Below are 23,592 nucleotides of genomic sequence, written 5' to 3'. Positions count from 1 at the left end.
TTCTTACTCTTAATCAGTGACCCCCCATTCCAAATTTCAGGATTCCGGCCCTATTCGTTAACCCATATCTAAATTGTACTATATTTAGTACTTTTTGTATAAGTTTAATTCGAATTCCAAAAACCTTTCATTTTTACTCTTCAACAGTGATTCTCATTCCAAATTTCAGGATTCCAGATCTATCCGTTCACCCAAATCCAATTGTAGTAAATTTAGTATCATTTAGTAATTGTTGTGCACTTATAACTCGAATTTCTAAAAACCTTTCTTTGTTACTCTCCATCAGTGACCCTCATTACAAATTTCAGATTTCAAGCTCAATCCGTTCACCCAAATCCAAATTGTACTAAATTTAGTACCATTTAGAACTTTTCGTGCACTTATAGTTTGAATTTACAAAAACCTTTCTTTGTTACTCTCCACCACTGACCCTAATTTCAAATTTCAGGATTCCAGCTCTATCCGTTCATCCAAATCCAAATTGTACAAAATTTAGTACCATTTAGTACTTTTCGTACCCTTATAGTTCGAGTTTACAAAAACCTTCATTTTTACTCTTCATCAGTGACACTCATTCCAAATGTCTGTATTCCAGTTCAATCCGTTCACCCAAATCAAAATTGTACTAAATTTAGTACCATTTAGTACTTTTCGTATCCCTATAGTTCGAATTTCCAAAAACCTTTCATTGTTACTCTTCATCAGTGACCCTCATTCCAAATGTTTGTATTCCCGCTCCATCCGTTCACCCAAACCCAAATTGTACTAAATTTAGTACCATTTAGTACTTTTCGTGCACTTATAGTTCGAATTTCTAAAAACCTTTCTTTGTTACTCTCCATCAGTGACCCTCATTACAAATTTCAGGATTCCAGCTCTATCCGTTCACCCAAATCCAAATTGTACTAAATTTAGTACCATTTATTACTTTTCGTACACTTATAGTTCTAATTCCAAAAACCTTTCATTTTTACTCTTCATTAGTGATCCTCATTCCAAATTTCAGGATTCCAGCTCTATCCGTTCACCTAAATCCAAATTGTACTAAATTTAGTACCATTTAGTACTTTTACCCTTATAGTTCGAATTTACAAAAACCTTTCATTGTTACTCTTCATCGGTAACCCCCATTCCAAATGTCTGTATTCCAGCTCAATCCGTTCACCCAAATCAAAATTGTACTAAATTTAGTACCATTTAGTACTTTTCGTACCCTTATAGTTGAAATTTCCAAAAACCTTTCATTGTTTCTCTTTATCAGTGACCCTCATTCCAAATGTCTGTATTCCAGCTCTATCCATTCACCCAAATCCAAAGTGTACTAAATTTAGTACCATTTAGTACTATTCGTGCACTTATAGTTCGAATTTCCAAAAAGTTTTCTTCGTTACTCTCCACAATTGACCGTAATTTCAAATTTCAGGATTCCAGCTCCATCCGTTCACACAAATCCAAATTGTACTAAATTTAGTACCATTTAGTAATTTTCGTACACATAAGTACGAATTTCCAAAATCACCCTCATGTCTCAATCATACACTTCAACAGTAATCTTAATTCCAAATTTCAGGATTCCAGTTCTATCCGTTCACCCAAATATAATTTGTACTAAATTTAGTATCATTTAGTACTTTTCGTACACATTAGTACGATTTTCCAAAAACATTTAATTACATCAACACCACTTCCCAACCTTGATTTCCATACCAAATTCCATGATTCTAGCTATATCCGTTCAAAATATACAATTAGTACTAAATTTTGTAAATTTTAGTACTTTTCGTACACTTAGAGGTCGATTTTCCAAAAACCCTTTGGTACATCTTTCTAGATCTCCATCAGTTACCCTCATTCCAAATTTCAGAATTCTAGGTCTTACCGTTTCCCTAATACAAAGGGTACCATATTTAGTACCTTTTAGTACTTTTCGTACACTTCTGGGTCGAATTTCCAAAAACCCAGCCTTATCTCACCCCTACACACCAACAGCAACCTACACCCAAAATTTCAACTTTCTAGCTTCAGCGGTTTCGTCTGGGAGGTGATGAATCAGTCAGTCAGTCAGTCAGTCAGTGAATACCTCACCTCACTGCTCTTTTATATATATAGATAAGACAATAGGGACATTGTATTTAATACTGCATTAAAAACAGAAATTATAAGCTATTCAAGAAGTGTCGCATTTGTGTAGATACGTATAAAGAAAATTTATTCTATTGTGCAAATCACAACACTTGGTATTACTTTATTAAAGTCAGATAATATTTTATTAAAATATGAACACTCGACATATTGGAAAACATAATTTACCCCCATCACAAATAATTTAAACTCTATTGTCTTCATACTCATTCTCTCTCTCTCCCCAAATATCCATCTTATAACCATTTGTCCACTTCAAAACCAAAGAAAGTTAAAGTTCAACCAAAAAAACATGTTTTAATATTTTCTATGCCCAATTTCTACACACACACAAAAGTCATTCCTCATTTGCAATGTTTTCCGCAGTAATAATAAATAAAATATGAAACAGCAACAACAACAATAACCACAGCAGCAGCAGCATGACATAGAAAGGAAATGACATTAGGAAATAGAAACGTTATTCCTATGCTATCGCATCCGTTTGTGGAATATAAGGAATATTGTCAACATTTTCGTCATCATTAGCAACACAACCACAACAACTGCAAACGTATTATATTACCGGCCACCCCCGTCCCCCCAAAAAAAAACCTCAAACCAAAACATATAAAACTACACACACACAATGGCAAGCGAGATACACAACAGCAACATTGACTTCAAATCGGAATCAGTCTTTGGCGAACATATGATTCTCTTAATCGAAATAGCATATCAATGGCAGTAACAACAACAAAAGTCAACAATAATAATGGCAATAACAACAACAGCTACATCAGACCGACCCTACTAAACATTAGTTTATTGGTTCATTCATCCATCAGTCAACCAACCAACAGTCATAAACAGCCGTCACAAAATCTATACAATAAACAAAACAAAACACAACAAAACCAAATTGCTGTTCTATGATTTCTTTTACATTAATGTTTGTTTCATATGGCTGGCTGTGTGTGTGTATGAGTATAGCATTGTAAAGCGAGTTCTTCAATTGGAATAAACGAGAACAAAATACGAGAGGGAATTTAGTGTTTGAATGGAAAGAAAGTTGGAAATCAACTTTATACCAAGAAATGCCCACTAAATAACAGACACCGTCCCCAAGTTTAGCACTATAAAGGAAAATTTTACATGATTTCGGAAAGGCCAAGTTAATTATACCCCCCAGCATTTTGGCTAACGACCGCAATTGTGCTACATCGAAGTAATGGTTTTAGATCCCTACTTTCAAACAATTTGGAGTCTTTTCACACTGTCTGTTCATCTGTTTGACTTATGCGGATGGTAATTCTCGAACAAATCAACCGATTGGGTCCAACATTTGGCCCTTGTAATATTTATTCCAAACTTAGATCAAGTTCGAAGATAGACCGACACCACCCCAAAAAAAGTTAAATTTATAACAATCTGGTATCGATTGTTCAGGAAAACACAAGTGAGGATTGATGTATACTGCCGGACGGACAAATTGTCTCATTTTGATCTTATCTGATAGTTACCATAACGTGTTAGAATGGAGATCACCCCTTGTGATCTTATGGTTATGTAACGCGTTAGATTGTAGATCACAAACTGAGCGATTTTATTGAATTTTGTTCTAGCTTAAGTACAAATCGTGAGAAGAAATAGTAGGGCGTTAATAGTTTACAGTTGCATAAAATGGTATATCGAAAGTAGTAATTAATGGGTTGTTTTACAAGAGTAGTAGAATAAATTATTTACATAGTTGCATTCTGTCAGTTAACTTTAAAATACAATGAATCAATCACAATGGGAAATTGGAATATTTACAAACTCACAATGACAAAGGTACAAAACTATGAATATTGTTACTATTGAAATGTAGAGGGCATTAAAGTGTAATTATTGAAATATGGATTGCTTCAGTCTCCCCCTCTGATGCTGAAAGCGTCCCGATGAAGCATCAGAAATTACGGATTGTTGAACTTCTATTGTAACCTGCATCAGGATTGTTGCTTCTGCTTAGGATGGACTGCATGAGGAACATTCGTTGTTGAAACTGTGATTGTGCTAATAAGACTGTAGTAATTGCACAAAGATGGCGTTGAAGACTTTCTGCGGAACCTCCCCCTGGAGTAAAGGTGCCTAACTAACGGTAGAGGTGGATGTATTTTGCCTACTCCTGGAGTAAAACTGCATCGTACACGTACATTGTTGGTGATTCATCAACCTTCTTTTTCTCAACATGGTTCGCGGTTCATTTTGCAGGAGTAAAGATGAATAACTGACAGCAGAGGTGGATGTATGTTTACTTCACCCTGGAGTGAAACTCATACATCGTACACGTACATAGTTATTGATTCATCAAGCTTCTTTTCCAACAGGCATTTTCTTCTTGTGGGTCATCTTTGGATACGAATGCGGCAACTGATAGTTCCAAGAATTACGCTGTGCTATTGATTTTTTTGTTGTTGTCCTCGGCTATTACTCACAGATTCTGGTTGGTGTGGTCGTGATACATGGCCACGAGTTGGGCGCCATTATAACAATCTCTGGTGTGGATTGTACTGGAAAACACAAGGGAGGATTGGTGTAACTGCCGGAGGAGCACTTTGTCTCATTGTGATCTTATCAGATAGTTACCATAACGTGTTAGAATGGAGATCACTCCTTGTGATCTTATCTGATGGTTATGTAACGCGTTAGAATGTAAATCACAAACTGAGCGATTTTATTGAATTTTGTTCTAGCTTAAGTACAAATCGTGAGAAGAAATAGTAGGGCGTTAATAGTTTACATTTAATTACTATCGAAAGTAGTAATTAATGGGTTGTTTTACAAGAGTAGTAGAATAAATTATTTACATAGTTGCATTCTGTCAGTTAACTTTAAAATACAATGAATCAATCACAATGGGAAATTGGAATATTTACAAACTCACAATGACAAAGGTACAAAACTATGAATATTGTTACTATTGAAATGTAGAGGGCATTAAAGTGTAATTATTGAACATATCTCGGAACATTTTGATTTTTTTTTTTTTTTTTTTGCTGCAGATTGTCCTTTGTTAAGATAATGGCCCGAAAGCTCTATTAAAACCTACGGAAACAACAACATCCCCGAAGCGACAAGGACTTTTCTCATATTAATGAGGTCTCGCCGATTCATATTTGCTCAATGATATGGGACCTACTTTTTATCGCCGAGTCCGAAAGGCGTTCTTACGACACCACTTTCAAGAGAAGTTTTTCATGGAACTACTCAGGAAATAATTGAGGGGATTTGTCACCACCGAAAATGTTGATGTTCTGGTCAAGGATTGAACCACAGACTTTTTGTGTATACGAGGGCTGAACGATAACCATCTGGCCTAACAATGAAAACGCGAATATTTACCATCAAACATAGTTTTATTTTTTCATAAGTAGTCTTCAGCATGATTTATACGCTTTTTCATGCGCTCAAATCAATTGTTGAATGAATTTTTCGACTCCAATTTAGGCATCTCCAAAACATTGAACGCTTTTACAGCATCCTCTGGCTACGAAAATCCTTGACCACGCATTTTTTTCTTGATATGGTTGAATCTAATAAAATCATTGGATCCCCAGTCAGAGCTGTACGGCGTACGACCCATCAATTCCACGTTTTGTCCGGTCAAACAGGCGCTGGTATGAATCGATGTGTGGGAGCTCGAATTGTCATGATGCAGAACGATTCGTCTTCTCTTGTCAGTTTTTCAAATTTCTCAAAGAACACCCAGAATTAACCGCCATACATTACTCAGGCCGTACTAATCGCCACATGGTCAGTTTTGCGAAAGAAACATGCGACCATTTGCTTCGAAAGTCTTCTTCCATAAACAAGTTTTGTTGGATTTGGCTCGCTTTCAAAGACCCAAACGACCAATTCCTGTTTTGTTTCGGGCTCCTAAGCATAGATCTAAGATATAAACGTCGTTTGAAGCACAAAGATCGTTTTATTCACAATTTCTTTGCACCAATCCACAAGAGCCTCTTTTTGAGCGATTGACCAATTTTGCTGGATCCAGCGAGAAAAATCCATATTTGTGGTCAGGTGTACATGCAATATCAAATGCTAGTTGGTAGAAGAAATGTCCAAGAAAGCCTCTATCTCACGGTATATAACATGACGATCTTGCATTATCCGTTCACGCACGGCTTATTTTTTTTTTCTGGGGGTGCCAGCGTTCGTTTTTTGTGAGTGTCGGCCACGATGATGATCGGACAAAAATGTTCACAAGTAAATTATATTTTTTTGCAAAGCAATTTTTTTAAGTCACTGTAAACAAAACCCACCTGAGGACCTTTAGGCAAAAAACTGCCAAACTTTCCAAAAAATATTTCACATTGCGCCTAGCAATACACGGTGTTGCCTAGGCCAGATAGTTTTCGTGCAGGCCTCGTAAGACGGAAGATTTTTTTCAACATCAATCAAATTCCAATAAAATCTAAATTTGCAAAACACCTTCGAGTACTGCCCTAGCAAAAGATCAAAATTTTCGCTTAAACACAGTTTAAGGTCTGTCCGAGGATTGTTTTGAAATGTTTATCGAAGGTACTTTTTATCGAACAACTGCAGCAACATATCGATTACGGTGACCAACTTGAATGGCTAGTTTGGAATGTCTCTTAAAATTAGATACAGTTCCAAGCTGGATTCTGCAGTTACCTCATCCGCAAAATTACAACACCATTACGCTTTAATCTAGTTTAGGGCGAATTCTCCGATCGGAGAGTATATCTCTGTCAACAAAGCTGACTAATGTTTTTATACTTGTTTTATTTATTGCCACCGTGGTGCAATGGTATGCACACCCGCCTTGCACTCTAAAGGTCGTGGGTTCGATTCCCAGGCCAGGCAACAGCAAATTTTCAACGGTGGCAAAATACCCCTCAGTGATGTTGGCGACATTTCCTGAGTATTTCAGCCATGTAAAACTTCTCTACAAGTGGTGTCTTAGGACACGCCGTTCGGACTCTGCAATAAACAGAAGGTCCCATATCATTGAGGTAATATGAATCGAGGTGCACTCATTGATATGAGAGAAGTCTCCCTTGTCCGATCTGGGATGTTTGTGGAACAACTATACATTTATTTATTGCCAAATACTCAGTCTTCACGAAGAAATTACCCCCAACGGGATGAGGTTGTTGTAAGAGGATATTATAGGAGTGTGGCTAATCCAATGAATTGTAACCACAAACCTACGAGAGTTAAGTGAGTAGGTTTGGCAGGGCACTTGAGAAGGTGCATTGCGGGAATGATGTGCGGATGTTTTACACAGTATCATCAATATTTGCCATAAATGAATTTAGACGGTTGCACCATCCCGAACATAATTGAGCCATAACTACTCTGGCTTGTCGTGACAGCTGCGATAGATGGGAGATGTACTCCGAGGACAACATTTACACGATAGTTATTTAGGGCATTTGCGACTGTAACTGCCTGAATGCTATTCAAACCTGCTTGATAGGCTTGCTGATCTAGTGGTTCCCTCTCTAAATCATGAAGATCCCTCCTGATAAACCTGGGTGATTGTGATGATTCTTACGATAGCACCCGAGCAGGTACTGCAACAAGAGCATGTAATTGTGTTGCCATACTGGAAGAATCTTTGTCTCCTCATGCAGATGATCCACTGATGACATGACTAAGCACCCTGTTACAGTTCTCAGGGCGGCGTTCTGACACTTTTAAATATTTTTTCCATCTTGTTGCAGTTATATTCGCGGATCACTTTAACGTCGCACAGTGTCACGACCGTGGCCAAAAATGGTAAAAACTACATACTTCGTTGAACAAATTTATTGATGGGGAGTGATAGAAAACATATTAATTAAGAAGAATCTGAATTTTTGTACCGATACGTGAAGTAGTTTTTGCTATATGAGGATTTAAATCCGACAATTTTAGTTAATACGAAGTATTGTGTTTTTTTTCTAAAATTAATAAATTATATTATGCGTTAATATTTTTTTATTTTTAAAGTAAGCCCGCTTAATTACATATTTGTTGTTTTCAAATTTTAAAAAACAACAAGTTTTTAAAGTTTGTGTAGTTAAAATTGATTTACTTTTATGCGTTAATATTTAAAATTTAAAAGTAACGGAGGCTGCAATAATATTTCGTAAGTTCTCTAGGGATGTAATAAACTTGGCTACACTTTTGTTTGCATGTAAATATTAATCATATGGTGTTTACATTTACCCAAACATGTATTACTAAGTTTATTAATTTTCTGAAGCAAATTTTAAATCGAGTGGAGTGGGAAAAAATGGTATAAAAAGGTATATCGATATTTTTTGCTGTATGAGTAGTAAAAAGTGAGGTTTGCAGACGAATGTGTCATTTCTCTTTTTCAGCGACCACCCCTCTGAGAGGACACCCCCTTTTTATACCCTACACCACTATGTGGGGAGGGTATTATAAGTTGGTTTTGCCCAAAAAGTTTGTAACGCATCGAAATAATGGTCGTAGACCCATACTTATATATACCGTCCGTCCGTCTGTCCGTCTGTCCATCTAAACCTTGTAATCACGCTACAGGTCGCAATTTTGATCGGATCGTCGCCAAATTTTGGGTGTTGATGAGGGTCCCGGAAGGGAAGAAGCCTATTGATTTTGGTGATGGTCGGATAATATTTAGGGGTCGGAAAGGGCAAAAAACTTAGGTGGATAAAAAGAAAACGTTTTTTTCCAAAGCGAATATCTCAGATTCTATATGGGATATACCAAAAGCAAAACCTGACAATGAAAGTAGAAAATATCACCTTTATAATGATGTAAAGTAGGTGCTCGTAGGTGATCAAACAACGAAGATATCACAATAGTCGCAAATAAAACCCCAATTTTCATTTTTGCGATTTTAATTGTAATGACGAATATCACAGCTTTGGTTGAAAACTTTCCAAAAGCAAAGCCTGACTATGAAAGTAGAAAATCACATCTTTACAGTGGTGCAAAGTAGGTTGGCGTAGGTGGCCAAACAACGGAGATATCGCAGTAGTCGGTAATACATCTCATTTTTAAAATTTTTTGTAATCACGCTACAGGTCGCAATTTTGATCGGATCGTCACAAATTTTTGGGGGTTATTAAGGGTTCTATAGAGGAAGAAGCATCTTGGTGATGGTCGGATAAAATTTAGGGGTCGGAATGGGCAAAAAACTTATTTGGGGAAAAAGTCAACGTTTTTTAAAGCAAATATCTCAGCTTCCATAAGGGGTATACCAAAGGAAAACCTGCTGTTGAAAGTAGAAAATATCACCTTTCTAACAATGTGAAGGAGGTTGTCGTAGGTGGTCAAAGAGCGAAGATATCGCAATAGCCGCTAATAGAAACCACCTTTTCATTTTTGCGATTTTAGTTATAATGACGAATATCACAGCTTTGGTTGGCGACCTTCCAAAAGCAAAGTCTGACTATGAAAGTAAAAAATCCCATCTTTACAATGATGCAAAGTAGGTTGGCGTAGGTGGTCAAACAACGGAGATATCGCAGTAATCGGTAATACATCCCATTTTTCAAATTTTGTGTAATCACGTTATAGGTCGAAATTTTGATCAGATCGTCACGAAATTTTGGGGATTATTGGGGGTCCTATAGAGGAAGAAGCCTATTTATTTTGGTGATGGTCGGATAATATTCAGGGATCGGAATTTGAAAAAAAAAACTTATTTGGAGAAAAGGCCAACGGTTTATTTCAAATCGAATATCTCTCTTCTGTAAGAGGTATATCGAAAGCAAAACCTGGCGAGGAACGTAAAAAATATTACCTTTACAGCGTTGTAAAGTAGGTTGTCGTAGGTTGTCAAACAACAAAGATATCGCAATAGTCGGTAATGCATCCCTTTTTCCATTTTTTGAGCAATCACACTACAGGTCGTAATTTTGATCGGATCCTCACGAAATTTCGGAGGTTGATGGGGGTCTCACAGAGAAAGAAGCTTATTGATGGTTGGCGTACATCCCACTTTTACATTTTTTATTTGAGTTGTACTGACGACGTCTTTCAACAAAATTGACCTGTATTAATGAAGACATTCAGAGCAAAGGATCTAAGCTATCCCAATTTTAATATTTTGAGTTTTACCAGGCAAAAGCTTATGCACAGGGGTAGTGGTGTAGGGTATCACATAGTCGGCCCCGACCCGACTATAGCCTTGCCTCACTTGTTTAACAAATCATTTTGTGGTGTAGGCTATAGCGCGAAAACGAATAAACCGATCATCATATATTTTGTGGGCTTATTAAGTACCTAATAATCTTGCTTTAAAACGAGAGAAATTTAAAAATATCAATTTTTAAAAAAAATTGTGAACAGTTAAAATCAAAATTCGATTTTTTACAAAAATATTGAGGCCACAACACTCAAAATACCGATAATGAGGAGGCACGGTTCTATGGGGGCTATAGAAAGACGAGGACCTATACCGACATATTTCTGGTGGAAGGTTAAAAGCCCCCAATGGAGACTTAATACCAATTTTCAGCCATTTCGGTGTGATAATCAGGCTAAAACCTCCAAAATACCGAAAATCGGGAGGTACCGTCCTATGGGGGCTATATGAAGGCGTGGACCTATACAGACAAATTTGAAGGTGAAGGTATAATGCCCCCCACGAAGACTAAATACCAAATTTCAGCAATTTCGGTGTAATAATGAAGCTAAAAGCTTCAAAATACCGATAATCGTGGACCTAAGCCCACAATTCTCTGTTGGATTGTTTGATAACTCTGCCGAAGACTAACAACAAAATTTGAATACTTTCGGTTGGTTCGGTTCTATGGGGGCTATATCAAAACGTAGACCGACCAACCCAATTTTTTGTCCTGAAGATTGTAAGTCAATAATAGGTACGTGTACCAAAATTGATGCACTTACGACAACTCCTTCTATTTTTGGCCACCGTTAATATGAACTCGCGACATTGTGCGTCGCGTGGCTTACCACAGACCGACCTATACACTCTGTTTGATGTCAATAGCACATTTGAAATTGCTTTTTGTTACTTCAGTTTAGTCGATATCCGTGGAATAACCTCGGGAAAGTTTATATATCTTGGTTTGTAATTTTATGAAGTATCTTTCAACAGAAAGTTTGGCTTCGATAACGTACCGTTATAATTTTTTTTTTTAATTTTCTTTCAAAAATCCCAAACGTTGTACGGTTTAAATTGTTTCATCGGAATTGCACATTTTTTAATAACTTGAGTAAAAATGTAAATTTTGAATGCTAATGTTACGATTCTTTAAAATTAGAATAAATAAAAGCTATTTCAAGTTTGAAACGCTAAAATTGGTCGAACTATGATTTTAATACCGGGGAAATAAGACCTTATGAAAGCTGTGGACTTTAATTGTCTATAATACGTTAACAATTTGGCATAAATTGACAGTTTCTTCTTAGTTTTTTAAAAAGCCAAAGAAACACGAAGGAATGAAGAGAGATGGTGCAAAATAAACTTCTATTCCATAATACGGGTCAATGTTGGCATTAAAATAAGTTAATCATTAAAATATCAGGTGATTGTTATTGCTCTGAGTCTGAGCCAAAATACTATAAAGAAAAAACGAGATCCTTCCCATACACAGAGGAGTAAATCCCCAAGAGTCTTCGGTACTGGCGAAAAAACTAAATCGGTGTGTACAATCCACCTTTGATGACATCTTTGTCTGACCTCAATAGCAGGGTAGTGCTGTCCCAATGTCCAGGCCTCGTGCACGTTATGTGTGGTTAGCGACAGGTTGAGAACAATGGAAAGATACTCAACTTCCTGCTCATACAGCAATTTTAGCATTACCATGGAGATTCCGTCAGGGTCCAACGATTTGAATGATTTTAATTGTAGGGTTAGCGGGTGCGAAGTATTATTCTTCCCTTCACCATGCCACTCAATGCGTGGTCGACAAATAATAATAATTAATTAATAAAAAATAATAATTAATAGCTCATCTCGGATGGTTTTTCAACTAAACTGGGTAGTACGTACGAATGGAGAAACATTTTGCCCAAACGTTGTACATCGTATTATTTCTTACAGCCTCGAATTATGTCAGAATATGGACTACATCGACTACATCGGACCACTCTTTTGGATTCTTCCCACACAAAGTTTAGAAAGAGTTTCGAAGTTCAGGGACACATCTGGGATCGTTTTTATATTTTTGGCAACATGTTATGTATGCGGCCCTAGTTAAAACTCAAAAAAAAAAACAGAAGAATTGTGTTTGCTTCTTTCCTTTAGATCCAGGATTATACCCTCATCCTTATGACTAAGATCAAAAATGCTCCCCATCATATCAAATCCGCTACGGACAATTTGGAATCGATTTCGCTTTATCCGTCCTTCTGTCTCTCTGTTTTGCTCATAGAAATACTTAATTGAGAGAGTCTTGTAAGTTTTGTAACTAAACCAAATTCGATGAACGAAAAGTACAAAATAGAATTGAAAATTGTTTGAGAAAATTGCAGCCTGTCTACAACTTTTTACTCACACTTTTGTGCGAAGCAAATACATGCAATTATTCTCGCTCTCTCCTTCTCCTTCTATAATCCCCTTTCAACAATTTCACAAGCATTCACGCACGCACTTAAACGCAAAATATGATTGTTGTTAAATTGTTTGTTGTCTTGTTGTTGCTGTTGCATGTTTTATATTATTTAAGCAATTTTCTAGTAGTCATCATTTTCTCGTTGTTTGGCGTTTTTCTTATGTTTTTGCGCTCATTGCCGATGATTGTTGTAGCAATTTTTACACTTGAAAGGTAATTTGTATTTTAGTACCTAATTTAATTGTTTTTGCTTTGGGGTGGAGAAAAGCAATGGCAAAAAAACAAAAAAGAAAATGAGGAAAAGAGAAGCGGGTAAGCGAGAACGCAATGAAATGAAAGTCAAAATAACAGCGAAACGAAACTAATGGAAATACATTAATGGGCCCAAACACTTACACACACCTTGCCATCATTGACTAAAAGTAAAACCCCCTCAGACTTGGCGAAAGCCCATCGTCATCACCGTCATAGGCAAATTTAGGTAAGTGTATAGATATGCTAGCTGGCAGTCAGACATTATTACGATAGGAGGCAAAACAAGAGCACATGTACACACACAAAGTAAAATACATTTTTGTGTACATACAAGTCAATAGTAGATGCGGGCCATAAAATAAAACAGAAGTCACTGGTGGCGTATAATTAATATTTTAAAAAGCTCACGCACACACTCATACGCCCATCAATTTATTGACTATGTGCCGTCGCCATCACCACCAACATTTGCTTTAACAAAGTTGTAACCAAAACAGTTTGAATTTTCCAGTTGTGGCAAATTACAGCTGTTCGTTCTTTGCTACAAAGCAATAAAAATGAAACGTTGTAGCATAAAATCATTGACACAATTTGCCATTATTGCATTTTATAAATCCTAATAAAAGTGGGAAAGAGGGAGGCGAAGTAAACACAAAGGACAGTTTAAACAAAGTAAATTAAATTTATAACTTGCAATTGCCTACAAATGTCATCGTTTTTTTTTTTTAAATTGAAATGTTTTCCAATAGCTATGAAAAAGTAATCACATTCATCACTTCACTTTTGAAGGGTTCTAGGAAGATGTGGCGTCCTTTATAAAAGGTTTCATCCATAGAATTGTGCTACTAGAAAATTGCACACTTTATAAATGACAAAAATAAAGTCTTCTAGACAACCTTTGGGATGTTTTTAAACACAAAGAAGGGGAAACTTGATAGATCTGAAGAGTGTTTTAAGAAGAATTTAAAATTCCTAGAAGGTATCCGAAGGGTAAAGGAAAACTTCACTCATATCAATGAGGGACTGCTTTATATAATCTATCGATACCACTTGTAGAAAAGTATTAATAGACGACCTAATCTGGCTCTGTTTCCAACTCCAAGTTCGAAAATGACGCCAACTGTATAGGATTCAGATTCAGAACGTTGACTGGCCAGTTAAACGGATCCAGCGTATCATGCGACCCTTATTGTATGCTGGGCACTTATTCTGCGTAACATGTTAAATCTTGCCGTGATAGGAATTGGAGCGCCTGGCCGAGGGCGCTATTCATACCAATCGCTCTTACATCCTTCGCGACTGCATTAGTATGAATACTACACAAACCAGCTTGATATGCACGTTGATCTAAGTGGTATATGTTTGGAGCTCTTTCTCTAGCTCATAAAGGTCTAGCCTAACATACCTGGGTGGGGTATAACTATCCACAGAATGATGATATGTACACTATGATGATGATGATGCTGATGACAAATAAGAGTAGTTATGGCTCAACTACTCTCGGGATATTGCTGTCGCAACGTGCAAAACATCTGCCCAGCATGCGGCATGGGCCCGCACCTATTCAACTGCCCTGCCAAACCTACTCATCCAACTCCAGTGAATCTGTTGCTACATCCCATCGAAACATCTACTTTCCTGGAACTGGAGATATACCTAGAGCCAGATTGAGCAGAAGAACGAACATACAAACATATAATAATTAACAGTGTTACAACAACAACAGAATGATGATACTGAATCGAAAACTTTTTATTGTGCCGAGGAAGCTTTATCTCCGTGGCTTTTGACTTAGTGGCGAATATTTTCATATACCTCGCGTGAAAGAACTCAAGAAGATCAATGACGCCATGAACGTACAGTAATCCACGTACGTAATTATCTTGGGAGGGCGTGGATTTGCAGAAAGGTATAAATTAAGCAGTTCCGGAGATATCACCCCTCTTTGGGAACTCCCGGTTTCGCTCTACTGGCGACCACACATACAGCTGGTGACTCAACGTTTCAAACAACGACCGAGGGTAGTACTTTTGACATCCTCAAACAGTTTGGCACTGGCTTTTGTCAGGTTCAATTAATTAAGGTCTAGGTACATACGCGGCCGGCCTTCTTGCTTAACTTCAATTCTGATATATGAATAAAGAAGGCCGAGCCAATTTCGAACAAGGCCAACCTTTCCTTTTTTATTCTTTTATCAGAAATGAAGCGGAGCAAAAAAGCCAGCAGCATATGTACCTAGGCCTTTACTGTTCTGCGTCACGGCTGGATAGCACCCTCTGATTCTGGGGATGAGTAACGCCTCAAGAATCTTGCTACTGGCGGCAAAAGGGAAACCAGGCTGTATAAGTCACCTTATCTGGCTTCCTTGGCTGTATTCAGTAGCGGGACCACCTTGCACGCATTAAGACTGTGCTCAGATACCATACTTTTGATTCATCCAGCTGCCTTAGCATACCTCCGATAAAATCTGCAAACATAAACCATCGCAAACTGTAGTGATTCCTACTCAGGTGAAAAGGATCACAAACGACGAAAAACGCTTCTTTTCTTCCGGTCGCTATTGGGGTGCTCAATAAATTCTCAGTGAAATTTTTAAGGTAACTTTTTCAGCCATCCCAACACCTTTAAGCGTGGATTTTTATGGTAATTTTTTCAGCCATCCCAACACGTTTAAGCGTGGATTTTTAAGGTAAGTTTTTCAGTCATCCCAACACCTTTAAGCGTGGATTTTTAAGGTAATTTTTTCAGCCATCCTAACACCTTTAAGCGTGGATTTTTAAGGTAATTTTTTCAGCCATCCCAACACCTTTAAGCGTGGATTTTTAAGGTAATTTTTTCAGCCATCCCAACACCTTTAAGCGTGGATTTTTAAGGTAATTTTTTTAGCCATCCCAACACCTTTAAGCGTGGATTTTTAAGGTAATTTTTTTAGCCATCCCAACACCTTTAAGCGTGGATTTTTAAGGTAATTTTTTTAGCCATCCCAACACCTTTAAGCGTGGATTTTTAAGGTAATTTTTTCAGCCATCCCAACACCTTTAAGCGTGGATTTTTAAGGTAATTTTTTCAGCCATCCCAACACCTTTAAGCGTGGATTTTTAAGGTAATTTTTTCAGCCATCCCAACACCTTTAAGCGTGGATTTTTAAGGTAATTTTTACAGCCATCCCAACACCTTTAAGCGTGGATTTTTAAGGTAATTTTTTCAGCCATCCCAACACCTTTAAGCGTGGATTTTTAAGGCAATTTTTTCAGCCATCCCAACACCTTTAAGCGTGGATTTTTAAGGTAATTTTTTCAACCATCCCAACACCTTTAAGCGTGGATTTTTAAGGTAATTTTTTCAACCATCCCAACACCTTTAAGCGTGGATTTTTAAGGTAATTTTTTCAGCCATCCCAACACCTTTAAGCGTGGATTTTTAAGGTAATTTTTTCAGCCATCCCAACACCTTTAAGCGTGGATTTTTAAGGTAATTTTTTCAACCATCCCAACACCTTTAAGCGTGGATTTTTAAGGTAATTTTTTCAACCATCCCAACACCTTTAAGCGTGGATTTTTAAGGTAATTTTTTCAGCCATCCCAACACCTTTAAGCGTGGATTTTTAAGGTAATTTTTTCAGCCATCCCAACACCTTTAAGCGTGGATTTTTAAGGTAATTTTTTCAACCATCCCAACACCTTTAAGCGTGGATTTTTAAGGTAATTTTTTCAGCCATCCCAACACCTTTAAGCGTGGATTTTTAAGGTAATTTTTTCAGCCATCCCAACACCTTTAAGCGTGGATTTTTAAGGTAATTTTTTCAGCCATCCCAACACCTTTAAGCGTGGATTTTTAAGGTAATTTTTTCAGCCATCCCAACACCTTTAAGCGTGGATTTTTAAGGTAATTTTTTCAGCCATCCCAACACCTTTAAGCGTGGATTTTTAAGGTAATTTTTTCAGCCATCCCAACACCTTTAAGCGTGGATTTTTAAGGTAATTTTTTCAGCCATCCCAACACCTTTAAGCGTGGATTTTTAAGGTAATTTTTTCAGCCATCCCAACACCTTTAAGCGTGGATTTTTAAGGTAATTTTTTCAGCCATCCCAACACCTTTAAGCGTGGATTTTTAAGGTAATTTTTTCAGCCATCCCAACACCTTTAAGCGTGGATTTTTAAGGTAATTTTTTCAGCCATCCCAACACCTTTAAGCGTGGATTTTTAAGGTAATTTTTTCAGCCATCCCAACACCTTTAAGCGTGGATTTTTAAGGTAATTTTTTCAGCCATCCCAACACCTTTAAGCGTGGATTTTTAAGGTAATTTTTTCAGCCATCCCAACACCTTTAAGCGTGGATTTTTAAGGTAATTTTTTCAGCCATCCCAACACCTTTAAGCGTGGATTTTGAAGGTAATTTTTTCAACTATCCCAACACCTTTAAGCGTGGATTTTTAAGGTAATTTGTTCAGCCATCCCAACACCTTTAAGCGTGGATTTTTAACGTAATTTTTTCAACCATCCCAACACCTTTAAGCGTGGATTTTTAAGGTGATTTTTTCAGCCATCCCAACGCCTTTAAGCGTGGATTTTAAGGTAATTTTTTCAGCCATCCCAACACCTTTAAGCGTGGATTTTTAAGGTAATTTCTTCAGCCATCCCAACACTTTTAAGCGTGGATTTTTAAGGTAATTTTTTCAGCCATCCCAACACCTTTAAGCGTAGATTTTTAAGGTAATTTTTTCAACCATCCCAAAACCTTTAAGCGTGGATTTTTAAGGTAATTTTTTCAACTATACCAACACCTTTAAGCGTGGATTTTTTAAGGTAATTTTTTTAGCCATCCCAACACTTTTAAGCGTGGATTTTTTAAGGTAATTTGTTCAGCCATCCCAACACCTTTAAGCGTGGATTTTTAAGGTAATTTGTTCAGCCATCCCAACACCTTTAAGCGTGGATTTTTAAGGTAATTTTTTCAACCATCCCAACACCTTTAAACGTGGATTTTTAAGACATTTTTTTCAACCATCCCAACACCTTTAAACGTGGATTTTTAAGACATTTTTTTCAGCCATCCCAACACCTTTCAGCGTAGATTTTTAAGGTAATTTTTTCAGACATTTCCACACCTTTACACGTGGATTTTCAAATTATTTTTTTAGCCATCCCCACACCTCTTTAGATCTGTCACAAGCACGCCGTTTAACATAACAGAAGTCCAATCATTCTTTTTTTCCTTGGTTCATTGACTCTGGGGTCGCAACGGTTCGTATCGCGAAGCTCATCACGTAAGCTGCAAATCAAGAACAAGTCGCGGACAGCTCAGTGGTGATCTATGGGAATGTCTTGGAGTAAATGTCTGAGTTATTGTGATCAGCGTAGTTAAAATATCCAATATCTCTGGATATGATCGAAAAATCTTGGGTGAGGTGGGTGAGTTATAACCCAGTTATAACGAAGATGGGCAACTGAAACCCTTTTTGTTGAAGAAGCGCGCAAATTTTTAGTGGCCTTGTTCTGCAAATTAAAGATTCTGCAGACTAAAGATATATTTTACAAGCGTATAGAAAGAACAATTGACCGATGAACTAAACCACGACACAAAAATTATTCTATCCGAGTTCTAAACCCACATTGTACAGTGAAAATCGGATCCCTGCTTTGTTGCAGCGAAGATTCGCACTTAATTGAATGTAACAAATAAACGCTGGGCAATGCAACTCTACAGCCACCATCGTATTTCTCGAATATGGGGAACAATTTTCCAAAAACGTTTCAAATAAAATGTTCTTTCTTACGTTAACAAAATAAGCTTTTAGATGCTCAGGAGATTATTAAAGACGGCTAGTTTCGAAACTTTATCGGAGGGCGTTCATATGTTGTTAATTTTTTATTTAGTTTGGAACACAGGATTTTGGTTAGTGTAGCCGAACAACTTGTTCTGACATCTTGCTATGTTTTTTTCGTAATGAAGTGATGGGGATTTCATTCCCCTAGACGTTGGTAAATATATAAATGAATACCTAAAAATTTGCCCATAATTTTAATTTAAAGCCCTGGATTTTGTCAATATTTCAGAATGCCAAATATTGAAAGACAATTTTAAAACCATCTTTATTTAGAAGAGTTTAATTATCTATGTGAAACCCCCACACAACCACTTAATCTTCAACAATCATTTTCCCAATAGAATTAAATTTCCATTCGCTTCAAAGGATGTATGCAGCAAATCAAACCAAAAGAAATCCTTTGTTCCCCTCAATTACTTACCATTTCGCCCATGAACACGAACAGCAGCAACACCAGCAAAAGCAACAGGGTTTCTGTGATTGTTGTTGACGTTGCAGTGGCGTAGTGCCATCCGTTAGTGCTCCACTTGTTGTCGTTGTTCCCATTGTATTTGTTGTGGTTAAAATGCCGCCTATGTGAATGCCACCAGAATTATCGGTGCGGCCATTACCGCCACCACCACCACTTTCTCTACCTCCGCCGCCGCCACCACCACCGGAACCATTTCCGCCACCACTGCCAGCACCTGAACCACTACCGGCATTGGCAGCACTTTGTGATGATGAACTCATGCCGCGTAAACGGCATCCTGATGGCAGTTCCGATACTGTACAAGACATTCTGAAATGTATGAGAAAAAGAAAAATGTAATCATCTTTTTTTAAACGAATTTTTTTATTTTATGTTTTATATTTTTATCCTCTTGCCTTCCTTTACTTACCTAAATTTGTTTAAGTCTTTTGGTCTTAAGCTAAAAATTGCCTTATTGCTTCTACTAAAAGATGCTTCCTTAAATTTAATTAAAAAAATTTATTGAAGCCGTTGTTGTTGTTTTTGTTGCTTGTTTTTAATTTGTAGGATTTTTTTCTTTGTATATATGCGTGCGTCCGAATAGAGTTAGAGAGTGAGTGTGTGTTTGTGGATGTGCTTTTTTAATACTTTTTTGTAGTTTCTCGTTTCTTATTTGGTACGTTAAGGATATCCTAAAGTTAACATTGGTTCTTTGGCCTTCTGCTAAACATCGCAATCCATGATGATTCATTTATGCTGAAAAGATAAGAAAAATATTTTTAAACATTATAATTAAATTTATGACACCTTAAACGGAATTTACGGTTTACAAATTTAATAAAAAATTTGCAATAAAAGCGATCGTTAAAAAAATATTCATTAGGATGTATCGTGGAGCATTACATGGAAAACCATTGTTATGAGGATTTAATGTATATTTTTAATTTTACATCGTATCTTTATGATGTAAGACTTTTCTCAAGTATTTTCTTTGAGTTTTGTATTGACCGTTTACTTAGTTGAAAGAAATCAAGTGACGCATGGGATAAGAGATAGGATTAGGACATAAAAACATGAAGGCGCATAAGCTATCTCACAACCTCTTTAATCTCAAGTGGATATAAGGCTTAAAGGGTACGAGTTATCTTTTACTGTCCAAAACCGTCATCCAAAAGAATTTTAAGCGCTTAACTTCAAGCCTCGGGTTATCAATACAGCGAAAATAGCGGTGAAGTGTAGAACCGCCGAGATAGGACTGCTGAATAAATATATAAACAAGTAAGAAAGTATCAGTCAGACGGAGATATACCCTCAGCCACTGACCAAAAAACAACAAAACCAAACCAAACACAATAATTATGCCATTATCTTAGGAAGTATTTGCTCCGGAAAAAAAATGTACCGTTGCAAATGAGACCGGTCGAACAACCTACTGAAAAAAGAATCAGAACGATGTGAGTGAAACTCTTAAACTTCACTTTATACGAATTTTGTGTGGGGGTATCCGAAGGATTGGACCGATATATTCCATATTCCAACCTGATACATGACTGGATGAAATAATACGATGTGCAAAGTTTGCAACAATCAGAAAATCTCTGCGAGAATTATCTTGCGTATTTGCCATTTTGGTTGGTGCCGTCAAGGTTTCTTGGAGCTTTTAGGCCAGTATTTCAGGAAATATGGTCGTGCGCATGAAACAATTTGTACCGTCGTAGAGGGAGCCGCAAGGAAAACTTACTGAAGAAAAAATCAAAACGATCCGAGAGGAGCTTTTAAACTTCACTTTGTCCGTATTTTGTGTGGGTAGTACCGGAAGGACTGTACCGATACAGTCCATATTCCAACCTGATACATGACTGGATGAAATAATACGACGTGCAAAGTCTGCACCAATCAGAAATTTCCTGCGAGAATTATCTTGAGTTTTTGCCATTTTGGTTGATGCCGTCAGGGTTTCTTGGAGCTTTCAGGACAATATCTCAGGAAGTGTGGACTTGCGCAAGAAAAAAATTATACCGTCGTAAAGGGAACCGGAAGGACAAGTTACTGAAAAAATTTCAAAACGATCCGAGGGGAGCTCTTAAACTTCACTTTATCCGAATTTTGTATGGGAGGTACCCGAAAGAGTGGACCGATATAGTTCATATTCAAACCCGATCTATATCTGGAGGGAATAATACGATGTGCAAAGTTTGGACCAAATCGATTGTTCCCTTTGAGAGTTATCGTTCACACCATTTTACAGACAAATTTTGAACTTTTGTGAGAGAGGTACCCGAAGGAGTGGACCGATATGGCCCATCTTCGAACTTAAACTAAGTTTGGACAAAATATTACGATACCCAAAATTTGGTTTGAATCTGTCGATCCGTTCGAGAGTTATCGTGCGCACTAGACAGACAGACGGACATGGCTAAACCGACTCCAAATTGTCTGAAACGAATTTCTTCCAAACATACTTGGGGTATAAAACCGTTATTTCGATGAGGCTAATTTTGGTCGTATCAATGTGTATATTACCCTTTCTAGCCTAAAGACTGAGGGTATAACAAGCATCCCAGGCCGGACAAGGGAGACTTCTCTCATATCAATGAGTGCACCCCGATTCATATTAGCTCAATGATATGGGACCTTCTGTTTATTGCCGAGTCCGAACGGCGTGTTTTAAGACACCACTTGTAGAGAAGTTTTACATGGCTGAAATACTCAGGAAATATCGCCAACATTACTGAGGAGTATTTTGCCAAAATTTGATGTTGCCTGGCCTGGGAATCGGACCGCAGACCTTCTGAGAGCAAGACGGTTGTGCATACCATTACACCATGGTGGCTGAATGAATATATTTCACCTATTAACAGCTCTGTCCCGCGTTATTCGCCCGACGTCAGGTCACTGTTGGAAGGTGATAAGCGGAGAGTGTTATCAGATTTTAATGCGATTCGTGAGCTATAGAATACAAGTGTAGAAAATTACCAAAGAGGACTAGCACTGGCTGAGCAGAAAGATCTTTCCGCATGTTGCATCGTGAACGAGGAACTGGATATGGATCGGGCCATCACCCTACCCTCTTCTCTATTAATAGACCACCTAACTTCATAACCCGTAAACGCATTAAATTCCTTAACAACCATTTACCATCCAAAGCTATTGAGAAGTTCGGTTAGCTGAGATGAATTTCCGAGATATCACTTCTGCAGCCGTTCGTCAAATTCCTACTAATCGAATACCTGAAAAAAGACCTAAGATCAAGCGAATTAGCCTAATGAGATTCGCTGTACAAACCCTAGCGACTCCATAGTCAGAGAGCTGGTATTGGAAGACAGCAGATTAATCGTTTTGTACAAGCGGAAAAACTGCCTAGAGCATTTGATATTCTGCAACATTGAAACCGGTAGTAGTATGTTGTGGACAACGCTTAAGGTGTTATTGAACCCCGGGAAGAGGGATGATTAAACATCTGTCATGTTTAACGGTGCGGATGACATAGATCCAAAAAGGTGCCCGGGTTATTTTAGCCTGCAATTTATTAAGCACCCCGATAGCAACCTACACGGTGCGCCTTAACTAATTTTAAATGGAAGGTGTTTACACCTGGGAAGTTTTTGCAGATTCTGAAACTACAATGCTCATAGATGAGAAATATCAAGAAACAAAAAAATAATCAGAATCTGCAAAAACTTCCCAGGTGTAAGCACCTTCCATTTAAATTTGGTTAAGGCACACTGTGCCTAGTGAAGAGAAGGGTTTTTCGTCGTTTGCGCCAATGTTATCTAAGGTGTAGAATCATCCAAAATGTTGGGACCTGACGGAATTTCAATGGTGATGTCAAAACAGCTGGATGAATCGGGTTTTGGTTATTTGAGCACAGCCCGAAGCCCTGAGAATGAGCAGGGTGGTACCTTTACTGAAGACTGACAATTCCAGCATGGTGATTTTTTTTTTATTGAATTCAAAAACATATGCATTACAATTCATTTTGTGTAGCCCCAGCGCCACATGGACATTTTTGGGGCAAATTGGCTAAGTTTATAAAACATTTCCCAAGTTATAAAAAAAGTGATTTATATGAAAATCGTTTAAGTATTTCTATATATTCTACATTAGAAGCATATCGACGTTATCCATTAGATATAACTTCAGACTGTTTTTAGCAAAGATACTTGAGGCGTTACTCTTCCCCAGAATCAAAGCCTGTTATCCTTTTGTGGACGGCACTGTACACCATTTTGGCACATATTAGCTGAGGTCTCGACTAGGAAAGCTCGTGTCACAGAACAGTGATGGCAACTGGACGTGACTGAAGCCTTTGATACGGTCAGTTACGCTATGCTTTTCGTGGATTTCGAAAATACCCTACTCCTTCGAGT

General features: G+C 37.5%; 1 protein-coding gene across 4 annotated transcripts in view; it reads right to left on the bottom strand.

Moving 5' to 3' along the window:
- Nucleotides 1–23,592, bottom strand: part of Dhit (regulator of G protein signaling double hit) — a 175,411-nt gene that overhangs the window by 79,376 nt on the left and 72,443 nt on the right. For all 4 annotated transcript variants that reach the window (XM_073956584.1, XM_073956586.1, XM_073956585.1 and 1 more), the window contains exons 3-4: nucleotides 19,653–19,978; nucleotides 19,193–19,552 (exon numbers count right to left, since the gene is read on the bottom strand). In XM_073956584.1, coding sequence (XP_073812685.1) covers nucleotides 19,193–19,551 — 359 coding nt within the window. In that variant the 5' untranslated portion in view covers nucleotide 19,552; nucleotides 19,653–19,978. The remainder of the gene's footprint in view (nucleotides 1–19,192; nucleotides 19,553–19,652; nucleotides 19,979–23,592) is intronic.

Source organism: Musca autumnalis, unplaced genomic scaffold, assembly GCF_047663935.1.
Source record: "Musca autumnalis isolate F117 unplaced genomic scaffold, ASM4766393v1 scaffold_5, whole genome shotgun sequence".
NCBI classification, from domain to species: domain Eukaryota; kingdom Metazoa; phylum Arthropoda; class Insecta; order Diptera; family Muscidae; genus Musca; species Musca autumnalis.
Note: the sequence above shows the minus strand (reverse complement) of the source record. Positions and strands in the feature narration are given on the sequence as shown.